General features: G+C 38.4%; 2 protein-coding genes across 4 annotated transcripts; one reads left to right on the top strand and one right to left on the bottom strand.

The window, feature by feature from the left end:
* The first annotated feature begins 176 nt into the window (after nucleotides 1–176).
* On the top strand, nucleotides 177–4549 carry LOC107043379. The gene is made up of 2 exons (XM_015264872.2): nucleotides 177–1018; nucleotides 2246–4549. Exons 1-2 carry the CDS (start codon nucleotides 378–380, stop codon nucleotides 2646–2648), a joined length of 1044 nt encoding a protein of 347 aa, XP_015120358.1. The 5' UTR covers nucleotides 177–377; the 3' UTR covers nucleotides 2649–4549.
* On the bottom strand, nucleotides 4213–10640 carry LOC107043367 (acylamino-acid-releasing enzyme). 3 transcript variants are annotated; one of them, XM_015264858.2, is made up of 10 exons: nucleotides 10331–10640; nucleotides 10180–10252; nucleotides 9885–10102; nucleotides 8701–9279; nucleotides 7191–7963; nucleotides 6365–6585; nucleotides 6195–6274; nucleotides 6073–6120; nucleotides 5200–5412; nucleotides 4213–4495 (listed from the first exon to the last, which is right to left on the bottom strand). In XM_015264858.2, exons 2-10 carry the CDS (start codon nucleotides 10192–10194, stop codon nucleotides 4366–4368), a joined length of 2277 nt encoding a protein of 758 aa, XP_015120344.1. In that variant the 5' UTR covers nucleotides 10195–10252; nucleotides 10331–10640; the 3' UTR covers nucleotides 4213–4365. The 3 variants fall into 3 exon arrangements, with proteins under 3 accessions (XP_015120344.1, XP_028982207.1, XP_015120350.1); XM_029126374.1 differs by having other exon boundaries at nucleotides 10180–10640; XM_015264864.2 differs by lacking the exon at nucleotides 6073–6120 and having other exon boundaries at nucleotides 10180–10640.
* Nucleotides 10641–10975: the final 335 nt, after the last annotated feature.

Raw genomic sequence — 10975 nt, 5'->3', positions numbered from 1 at the left:
CGCAATTTTCTTCAAAACTACTTCAATGAGGAAAAAAATAAAAATTTGGAATATCTATACATGAGGGGCTAATTGATCGGATCTGATCCCTCCCCGAGAGCCGAGCGCCGACGCCCCCTGTCCCCCGAGAGCTCAACCAAACCCCCGGAGCCAATGAAAACCTCGCATCATCCTCTTCCAGATCACCACCACCACCACCTCCAGCTGCATCGATACATTCCATTGTGCTTACTCCAGTCAGTGATCGTGACGTTTCAATGTTGTTTCCACCAAGACCCTCAAAAACTGATCTCATCGCTCCCCAACCGGTGACTAATTAAATGAAGTGTTCCACTCGTTATCAACTGCCCTCCGATCAGTGCACCTAACACCCCACAATGCCTGACAGTCAGGCCCCAGGACACCTGTCCCTCATCTTTCTCCTGATTCTGTCCCTGGGGGACACAGCATCGCCCCCAGGGGTGTCCCTCAAGCCCCCGAAGTACGCCGAGAAGACCCTCGCCGAGGAGGAAATTTGCCACCCCATCGGGGGTGTCGCGAAGAACGCCCTGAGGCTCCCCAGGGTCGTGAACTCAGGCCTGATCATCACCCCCTCCCACGTATTCGACAGTTGGACCCATCGAACCAACGATTTGCGGTGCAGATTCACGATCAAAGCCCCCAAAGGGGAGCACTTGTTTGCTGTCATCCAGACGATATCTTTCAGGCGAAACGAGAGTGGCTGCATCGACTACGTGAGGTTCAAGAGAAAAGATAAGAATTCGACGGACAAGTTCTGCGGGAATTTCGACAGGAGGAGGCTGAGGAGCGCCCTGGAGTACTCGGAGGACTACAGCGGGTTCACGAGCAAGAATGCGTCGTACTCCTTCGGGGAGTTTGATCCCCAGGGGGAGATTGAGACCACGATTTTCGTGTCGAAGGAGACGCTGGCCGAGAGTGAACATTTGAATCTCACTGTTGTCTATACGCCGTACAAGGACTGCGAGAAGACCGACTGGGCGCAGTACAGGACGACGAGGTACGAATAGGAATACGGGCACTCAGAAAAAATATATTTTTAGCGAATGTTCGTTTACTTGAGAGGAGCATTCATTTTTTTGAAATCGCATTTCTCGTCGTCCAACGCAGGACGAACTACAGTACAGGAGGTCCTAAATTTTTCCTACATTTCTTACTTTCTAGAGGGAAGAATTTCGATCAATTTTTTAATGTTGATAATTATTGAAGGAGTTCACTCAATGTCGTAACTAACGTGATCATCTTCTAGAGCAATATAATTGACATTATTTAAACCTAATGAGGATCGCCTGAGAATGACTCAAACGGAGAAATACGGTATTCAAAAGATAAATACTTCTCCAAAGTAAATGGACATTTGGCAAAAATGAATTTTTTTCTCAGTGGACGTGTAATTAGCAGGCGACTAATGAATTTCCGAATGAAACCAATTCCTGCCATTTGAGAATAATCTGCTGACTATACGCCATGTAAAAAAGTAATTAATTATAAATGAACTGTTAGTTCTTGAACTATAAAATTCCAATCCTAAACTATCCCAAATTATTCTCAAATGATAGGAATTGGTCATTTGGAAATTCATTAGTTGCCTGCTAATTATACGTCCGTAATAGGACTGAAAATTAAAGGCGTAAAATGCCCGGAAACTTAGGGTGAAATGAGGCTCAAACGGCAGCTCTGATGTTCGACTACAAAAGTAGAAAAGCAATTTCATTGGAGAAAAAATAGCTAAACTACTTGGATATCCCTAATTGCAAGGATTTCCCAGACATGTAAATGCGACGAAATTCATCTCAATTTAAAACTCTGATAAATTGGGAAAAAAATCGTACAGAGTTGTTTGAATAGCCATCAAATTTTTTTTTATAAACTGCTTCAGAGATAATAATCATACTAATTTTATAGTAATTTTTCTGTCATTCAACTCCAACGTTTTTCTCAGAACTCGAGAATAAGAGGGTGGGAAATTGACACAAAAATCGTAACGATTTATTTGCATTATTTCTTATGAATTCAATCATTAAAAATTTTCTCTTTGACAAAATGCTTCATAGATATTGGTCCAAGGAATTTCATTGTAATTTTTCAATGAATTGCATAGTCTTTGCCTGAATCTCACAGAATTGAGAGGACACCAAGCCCTCGTCATCGAGAAGAATTCTTTGAACTCAAACAAATCGAATGGGACAGTAAATTGACCGGTCAGTTTTTTCCGTTGCACCGCTAGGTACGACGTCTGCATCTGGAGGGACTACTTCTGCGACGGCTACACCAACTGCTTCGCTGGAATATGCGTCGACGAAGATCCCTGCCCCGACGAGATCACGAGCAATGGAACTGGGACGACAGTCACTATCGGGGCGGTCACAGTTATTCTCTTGAGCTTCGTGATATTCTTGATGGGTTTGTGGATATGCAGGGGGCAGAAGAAGCTCTGCTGGTCACCAGACTGCGCTGGACCCAGCACCCAGGACAGGGCCCCGGCCGACAGGGACTCCGGGGAGTCTCATCACGAGGCTGTGGGGGTCGCTCCTATGCTTGAAATCGCCGTTTTGCCTTCTCCATTGGATAAGGATCTGCCACCTAGCTATGACTCCCTGTTTCCGGATCAGGCGAATCGAGCTACTTGATGGGGGGACGGGATGGTGGGTTATTTAATGTTTTAATTAGATAACGTTGATGGATTTTTTGAGATTTGGGGAGTGGAGATGAGGGAGTTCTCCATGATTTTCAAGGAAATTTTTTATTTGTGGAGATTGTTGAGGGTTCATTCGAGGGATTAACCGTTTTATTCTTCAGTAGTGAAGGCGATTTTAGTTCCTATTCGACATCTTTTACAATTGAAGGAAAATCTCCTTTATGCAGAGGACAATTAACTCCTCGTTTTTTATGCATTTCCTTGAATTCCTCAGAAATAGTAGAATTTTCTGCAAAATGCTGAGTCCAAAGTGGAATCAAATTGGAAGAGATAAAATGAAATAGACCTTCTTAAATTATCAAAATCTCTTGATCAAATCCTCCAATATGGATGAATGGAGTTAAATTTTAAACCTCCAAAACACATTCAAAATGAAAAAAAAAATGAATTTCTATCGTTCGTAATACTTTTCGTAATTGAAGGAAGATTTTTGGCTCCTGGAAAATTTTCTTTTCTATTGACCTCAAATATATCCATTAAAAACTCATCAAATGCCCCTCAATTTGAATTCCCATTATTTTTAGTTACTTCACTGTTGAATTTAGTAACAAATTACTCTCCAAACATCTTCAAAACTATAAGATTCAAACCAAAACGTTCAAGAACTCTCTTATAGGCAATTCAATGCACTATAAAAAATGTTCTTCGAAATTTTTTCGAAATTTCATTTGCTCTGTTCTCGGTTCATTTCCCTTCACCATTTCTCCATTAATATATATAAGTATCACAATAAATTTTGCGATAAAAATGCATAATCTCAGTATGCAATTGTCTGACCCGTGAGCATAGACCATAAATTAACTTTTTACACTTGAAAACAAATTTTTTTTTCAAGTTGACGAAGATGACCAGGGGCATTGCCAATTTTTCGAACACTCCGAATAACTTTTCTATCGTATTCGACATATTTTCCATTGGTGAACCAAATTATGAATGTGATACAATCTGTAACAATCGTTTTTAATACAGACTTAGGGTAATTTTATAATAAATGCAATACTCGATAGGGCAGTCTTAATAATTATAATGACCAGCGTTTTCATACGGCTGTATATTGTTATTTACCCACAGCAGTTTGCTGAATACAATTTAATGATTCTCAGTAGAAAAGATAATGTACTCTACGTAAATCTCTCCTGACTTGAGGACGAAGTGATGAAATGGAGTAGAATAGCTCGATTCTTTACATCTTGCCTTCTTAAATACTCAATTATCTCGATAATGAGCCATTCTGTGAGAATTTAACTGAAAGAACATAATAAATTTGAGAGATTAACGCACAATGACCAAAACAGTCGAGTTTGATCTATTCCCCTTCATCTCTTCACTCCATAGGAACAATATCACAAATGTTTATATTATTTATTCGGTGAAACGAACAGCGATACGAATTTAACTTAATACTAAGTGCCAACAAGTGTAACAACGCTCATGGGTTTGTGTAATTAACTGATTAACGAATCTTCACGTTTTTCAACGAACGAATAATCATAAAATGACTTGTCATTGTTGTAAATATATTTGTATTTAAATGCATTTTATTACAAAAGTGGTAATTCAAGGTAAAGTGTGGTAGAATTGATTGTGTATTATTATTTAAGATATTGTAATAAAAAGAACAGATTTAATAACAAAAATAGTTGGGATATTCAATCACTCTTGATGTGATCGTTGACTTTGGCGTTTAGATTATCGTTGAACCACAAAATCGCGTTGATTATCTCGTCGATTTCGACGGGTCCTGTGCTGAGGGGATGGTTGTCGGCGTATACTAGCATTCTGAAAATTAAATTGTTTAAATTTTTTTTAATGATTGAACAATTTAACAATTAACTGGTGATTTTGAAAATTCTCATTTAGGAAAGAAGTTGATTGGCATTTTTTGATCAATCTAACGCTTTCAGAGATATTTTCAAAATTGGCATTGAATTTCTAGACATGACATCATAAAAAAAAGACATTTAGAGAATTTTATAATGTGATGTCTTTTTAGATTTGATGAAACAATTTACTTGTGATTCTATCAATTTTTTTCGTAAACCCAATAAATTCAATGATGTTCATAAAATCATCTGACTTAAATTTTTTAATAATCGGAGACAGTATTGTTAATTATTTGAAAAATAACTTCAAAAGGAAAAGATTTAGTGGGACTTATCAAGTGACTCCTTTTTCGTGAATTTTATGATCTACGAAAGAAGTTTATTGACATTTTTTGATAAGAACCTAATAATTTTCGAGATATTTTCAAAATTTCCATTGAATTTCTAGAAGTGATGTCATAAAAAAGAAGAGATTTAGATAACTATCAAAAAAGAGGTCATGGTGTGACCTCTTTTTCAGGAATTTCATGATCTACAAACAAGTTCATTGACATTCTCCCAAAAATCTGTTGATATTTGCCAAATAAATGCATCGAAATTCCTCCAACCTTGACATTTACGTCGCTCAATCATGTAACGTTATGACAACAGCATACATACTTTGTTTTCACTCCATTGGCCTTGAGACGAAGATACCAGTGTTTGCCCTGTGATGGTGGTACTCGTAGATCATTCTTTCCAATTAGCATGAGCGTTGGTGCCTTGACCTTGTGAGCATGAACAATTGGCGAACACTTGAACATTTTCACAACCATCTCTGCTGTTTCCTCCGATGACATCTCGTCGTACGACGAGTTCGTCACTGCTGCACACCTAAAATTACAAATCAAACTTTGATGAATCAGGCGTGATGAGAGACAAGATAATTATGACCAATTACAAGCACAAGTGATGATGAATTACATCGACTTCTAGTGTGTCATTAAACAACATGAATGAAAATAAATGGTTGTAAATGTTTTTATTAACTACACTGTTAAAAAAATGGGAATTTCATGGATAATTTATTAGTAATTCTGAGGAGAATGACGTGGAGTTTGATTTTGGGGAAAATTTGTTGAAATTTAAATTTATTGATTCCTGATTTTGGAATTTCAGTCATGTGAAACTTTAATTTACTTGTTTTTCCATAAAAACATCAATTTTCAGTACCAAATTACTTGAAATTTTCTATTCGAGAACATTTTACCGGAATTTTCTTGATGTCTCTTCATTTTTACAAAAGAATTCGCCAGAAATTTAAATTTTCCACTGATTTTTCCATAAAATTGTGAATTCTCCATGACAAAATCCCTTGAAATTTCCGGAAAACTATAATGTAATAAAAATTTCCAGAATTATACCAGCAATTTCATGCAAAATTTTTTAACAGTGTACGATACATGAGAAAACCAAGGCGATAAATGATCGAAGTTATCAATGATTAATCAATGAAATTTCTAACTAAAGACTTAAGCAAAATTCCAGGCTTACACGTCGTGATGTAGCCTAATTCTCTCGTCTTTTCGCAATGCATTACGACTGAAATACAAATTCCCATACATTACCGTTTGATCTAGAATTTAAACTGTTGGTCAATCACTGAATCAACTTACCAATCAGGGATATCCGATATCGTAAACATGGCTGCGATGTCGATGACTGGATTTCTGGCCACAACTGCCTTGTACATGGTCTATGGATTGAGGAAAAAAATTAATGTTGTAATAATTGAAATGAAGACATTGTTCTTCTGGAAATTAAATGCTGAGTCGAGTAATTTTACCGGATATTGTCCACTGAGATGAGTGACGAGGAATCCTCCGTGAGAGCCACCACTCAGGGCCACTCGGTCGGGGTCCAACCAGGGGTATTTCTTCAGGGCTTCTCTCGTCGCTGTCACGCAGTCTTTCACGTCTACATCGCCCACTCTCCCTTGGAGGTACTCCACGTTGTCGAGGCCCATTCCAGTGGAGCCTCTGTAGTTCACTTGGACTATTCCATATCCTGATCGTGCGGAGAATTAAAAACATATCATATTGATTATTCAGAGTTTAATCTGTTAGAGATGAGGAGAATCAACACCACTTGCAGGGGAAACCCAGCACTGTCGCTAAAAAATTTAATTGAATTCCCATTGGAACTTTGTAAGAATTTTGTTGGTGTTCTATTGGATTTTTTTTACAATTCTGTTGGTTTTGTATTCAATACATAAGCCCCTGTAGATGTTTGGAAACAATTGGAATTTTATTCAATTCATCATAGGTATGTTTTGATAGGAAGAATGTATAGATACTGATTCCTCCATACAATTTATTCTATCGGGATTTTTTCTATAAGAATTCTTGGGAACGAATATTTCAAATTTTTTTCTTAAATTTTACTATGAATAAAGAAAAATACAGCGAAAAAAACTAGAAAAAATTATGGCTAAAAATTTCTAAATACGAAAAAATTAAAACCGTTAATAAAATAGAATTAAAAAATTGACTTTTTTCTACCAAATGGCTCTCAAAATGACACTTTAAAAAAGCCATTAAAATTATTCAACAGAATTTCATCAGAACTCTACTAAAATTCCCACAAATTCTTTCATAATTTTCATTCCTCACCTAATAACGCAAGTAAAGAATACTCCAAATAGAAAATATTCGCATAATTGGCATGGGGACCCCCATGAGGCACAATAATCAGGGGAACCTCCCTCTCGCCCCCGCTTTGGGGTCCAAAATAAGTGAAATTGAAGTCCTTCACAGTTTCCTCCCCCTCGTACACATAATCCACGCTCTCAGCTTTCAAGTTCTCCATTCCCTCGATCACACGGGCCTCAGTGATGCCACTCAGCTCCACTTTGCCCGCCTCCCCCTCGAACCTAGTGGCCACCAGTCTGGATGGCCTCAGCAACGAGGTATTCAGCATCAAAACAACATTATCAGAGACGTCCAGCACCACCAGACTAGTATCATCATTATCGATCTCAGTCAGAACCTTTGTTTCAGTGTTCAGTGCGTAAGACCTGACATTCGATCGCTGGGGAGTGCTCAGGAATAAGTATCTCGAGTCCTTGCTCCAGCATCTCCTCGGTAAATCTCGATTGTAGAGTCCGTAGAAGGGAACTCCTTTGTTGATATCTATCTTGGTCTTCACGAGGTCGATCAGAATACTTGGAGTCCTCTCCTCACTCTCCCAGTCGATCGACATGAGTCTGTGGGTGGTGTGGTGGGGCCCATTGAGCTCTCGCTCCAACCAGACAAGTTTCTTCCCGTCTGGACTGAACCTGGGCGATCTCACTCCCCTTTTATCGGCGGACAATTTCTGGAAGGTACCGTTTTTGAGAAGGAAGACCCAGGATTCTCTGTTGGTGCAGGCGATCAGGCCCAGGTATCTGCAATTATGTTTTTGTGGTTGGGGAATAGAAAATCTCTATTAATAAAGGGAGAAATATCAATTTTAAAAAGAATATTTAATCTTAATGCATTTGCATTACTCAATTCCTAATGCATTTGATAACCCAATTCCTCCGGATTGAGACTGAAGTTATTTTTTTATTTAATGCATTCAAATTGAGACTGAAGTTTATGTCAAATTACGCACAATAAGTTGAACTTTCACAAGTTTTATTTAATTGTACGATATGCAGGTGGAATTGTGCATTCCATTTTTGGAAAATAATTTCAATTTAATAGACAGTTGTCAACAGGCGGTTGAATCATTTTCAAGGGAGCGGAAATAAATTTGATTTAAGGGGGGAAATGGAATTTCAATGCTATTTCTATTTTTTGAGCAGCAGGAAGACGAGAATTCCCCAACTTACGTGAATTTTCCATAAAAATACATTCAGTAACTAATTTTTAATTAACGAAAAATTGAAAAATATATGATAGAATAATTCCACTCATGTTTTAAATTTCCAATGACGAAATTCCTTGAAATTTCAGTGCAACAATAAATGTGATAAAAATCTGAGGAGTTTTCTGGAAATTTCATGAAGAAACAAAAATTTTGCCATCTCCCTTAGATTCCGAGATATTGATTGAAAACTGGTCAGTAGTCAAAATTGACTCATCTCCTTTTACCACTTCGCCACTGAAATCTATTGCTATTGGAATTCCTTCTGCATACCTAGGCTCGTGGTTCCATGCGATTCCAACGACTCCATCGCCATTCGGCGTCCAGACCACCTGCCCAGGGGACAAGGACTCATCAATCCCCGGAAGAACCGTCAAAGTGTCGGTCGTGGTGTCCAGAACGACCACCACCTGCTGGTGCTTCCCCTCCAACGCCTCTCCCCAGTCCGGCTTGTAGATGTACTCATTCCCCTTCACTGGTTCTTCCTTCTCAGGTTTATCCGACTTCTTGTCCTCCTTCTCTGGTTCATCCTTCGACTCCTTGTCCTCCTTCTCAGCTTTATCCTCCGACTTCTTGTCCTGGGGCTTCTGCTTGTAAAAAGGCTCGGACTTCGGCAGTTTCTTCTCGGCAATGTACAGGAGTTTTGTGGCGTCTGGGGACCACTGGAACGAACCGAACTCGCTGTCTGTGTAGACGTCACCATGAACGTCCAACGCGGAGAGGTCGTAGTTCTTCATCTGGCAGCGCTGGTCCCAGATCTCGATGAATTGCTTTGGGGCGTCTTTCTCTTTTCCTGGGGCAGTACGGAGGACTGCTTTGCGCTGGTTGTCATCGGTGGTCTTGGAAGCGAGCCTAAAGAGCATTAGGAGGGTTGAAATTGAGAGGAATGTGTTCTAGTGAAACTATACGGAAAAATAGTGGGGAAGATTTTCATCTCGGAAGAATATTTCTTCAAGTCGTGTACAAAATTCTCGGGAATTTGTGCATTTCAGGTTCTGAGCCGTCTCTACTGGTGTTAAATATTCAGAAGATTTCAAAGGATGGTGGAGAGAATGAAACCAACACTCATCTAATTGTCATTCTGTTCTTCTGCGTTTCTTCACATTAATTTTGCCATCATTTCGTCTCGGAAGGAATTAAAAAATCTTCTGAAGCTTTTTTTAAGATTTTCTAAATTGTTTTGAGAGTAGAATTAACATTGGGAGAAATTGAAGAATTAAAATTGTAATAAAATACAAAATGGGCTTTAGTGACGTTAAATTTTAGAGACAAACATCAGCAGACGTTTTCACAGCTGAAGAAGTTTCCTACAAATTTCTTCACTGTTTCATTTGTTCACGTAAATTTTTCAATCACCTCGTTTTGGAAGCAATGAAAAATCTCTTGAATTTTTTTTCTAGAATTCATAAATTGTCTCGAGGGTTTATGAAGTTATGGACGTTCTTCATGATATTTACTCAGACGTAATATCGACGGGGAAGCTCTGCGACTGAACTTGAAAATTGCTCGTCAAGGAGTACTCAATTTGGAATTTTTGATTAGTAGTTCTCTCCAAATTTCTCTGGCTCCATGTGCTCTCCACCGCAATCTCACTCGCAGTTGTGCGTACGATTTTCGCAGCTGTTAATGACGGGTTTTGAGCAATTGTCTTGTACAGTTTCAGAATTTTCTCCATCTGAAAAAATTGACAGTTATTATCGAAAAATTAATCCTCGATTCCCAGTAATTTCATCCGATAATAAAGAATAATACCTCTTCAGACGACATTTTGGAGCAATACCTTTCGTTTCAGGCTTCTCAATGACGATATGGAAAGACTTTCAGCCTGAGGGTTAAATGATAAGAAATAAATATTTAGAGTCACTGTTTACTTGATGATAAATTTACACTTGTGTCGAGGCACCTGCTCCATCTGATAAACTACGCGAGAGGTTCAGGTATTTACGGCGGTGCGGGCATGCAGGAGGTGAAACGGAGGGGAATCTATTGTTCTCTCACAGAGAGTCAATCGCAGAATAAAAAAACCATGTTTCAATTACAAATTTTCAGCCTATTTCGGTCATTTTTGCATTCGAAATATTTTTTTAATAACTTTTCAATTTTTTTATCACATATTTCAGCATTCTTCCATTTTTCTAACTTGTCATTTGGATAATTCAAAAATAATTAATATGGTTAGAAAAAGTGACAACGTCATGCCGTTGGAGATACAACTTGGCAGCACTGATTCTCTCAGCTGTTATGTTCTTCCACTGCGAAATATATCATCACAACTCCATTCGTATTTGCCGCGCTTACCCCTCCTCGATTGCTTACATCGACGATGTGTATATTCCAATTTGCGCACACACAACTCCTATTTATCATAAGTTTTTTAATTATCCCGTCGTTCTAAACAATTCTCCTCGGCCACTTGGATTTTTTTTTATGTTCCTCCATGCAAGCTCCATTCAAGTACGAAATTTCAGGAAAATAGCGACTTTTTAAATGTTTTTAACATTTTTTTTCCGAATTCTCATGAGAGCCTGTGTTAAAGTGCATTTTTTAG

This window comes from Diachasma alloeum, unplaced genomic scaffold, assembly GCF_001412515.2.
Source record: "Diachasma alloeum isolate Michigan unplaced genomic scaffold, Dall2.0 Dall_scaffold_00179, whole genome shotgun sequence".
Lineage (NCBI taxonomy): Eukaryota > Metazoa > Arthropoda > Insecta > Hymenoptera > Braconidae > Diachasma > Diachasma alloeum.
Note: the sequence above shows the minus strand (reverse complement) of the source record. Positions and strands in the feature narration are given on the sequence as shown.

What these genes read in the sequence shown, in the direction of transcription:
- LOC107043367 (XM_029126374.1), bottom strand. An exon ending in ATCTCAGTGGACAATATCCG is followed by an intron (nt 6,275 to 6,364) that starts GTAAAATTACTC and finishes CTCAATCCATAG; the next exon opens with ACCATGTACAAGGCAGTTGT. An exon ending in GCCAATGGAGTGAAAACAAA is followed by an intron (nt 4,496 to 5,199) that starts GTATGTATGCTG and finishes TTTAATTTTCAG; the next exon opens with AATGCTAGTATACGCCGACA.
- LOC107043379 (XM_015264872.2), top strand. Translation starts at nt 378, where the DNA reads ATGCCTGACAGTCAGGCCCCAGGACACCTGTCCCTCATCTTTCTCCTG. An exon ending in GCGCAGTACAGGACGACGAG is followed by an intron (nt 1,019 to 2,245) that starts GTACGAATAGGA and finishes TTGCACCGCTAG; the next exon opens with GTACGACGTCTGCATCTGGA.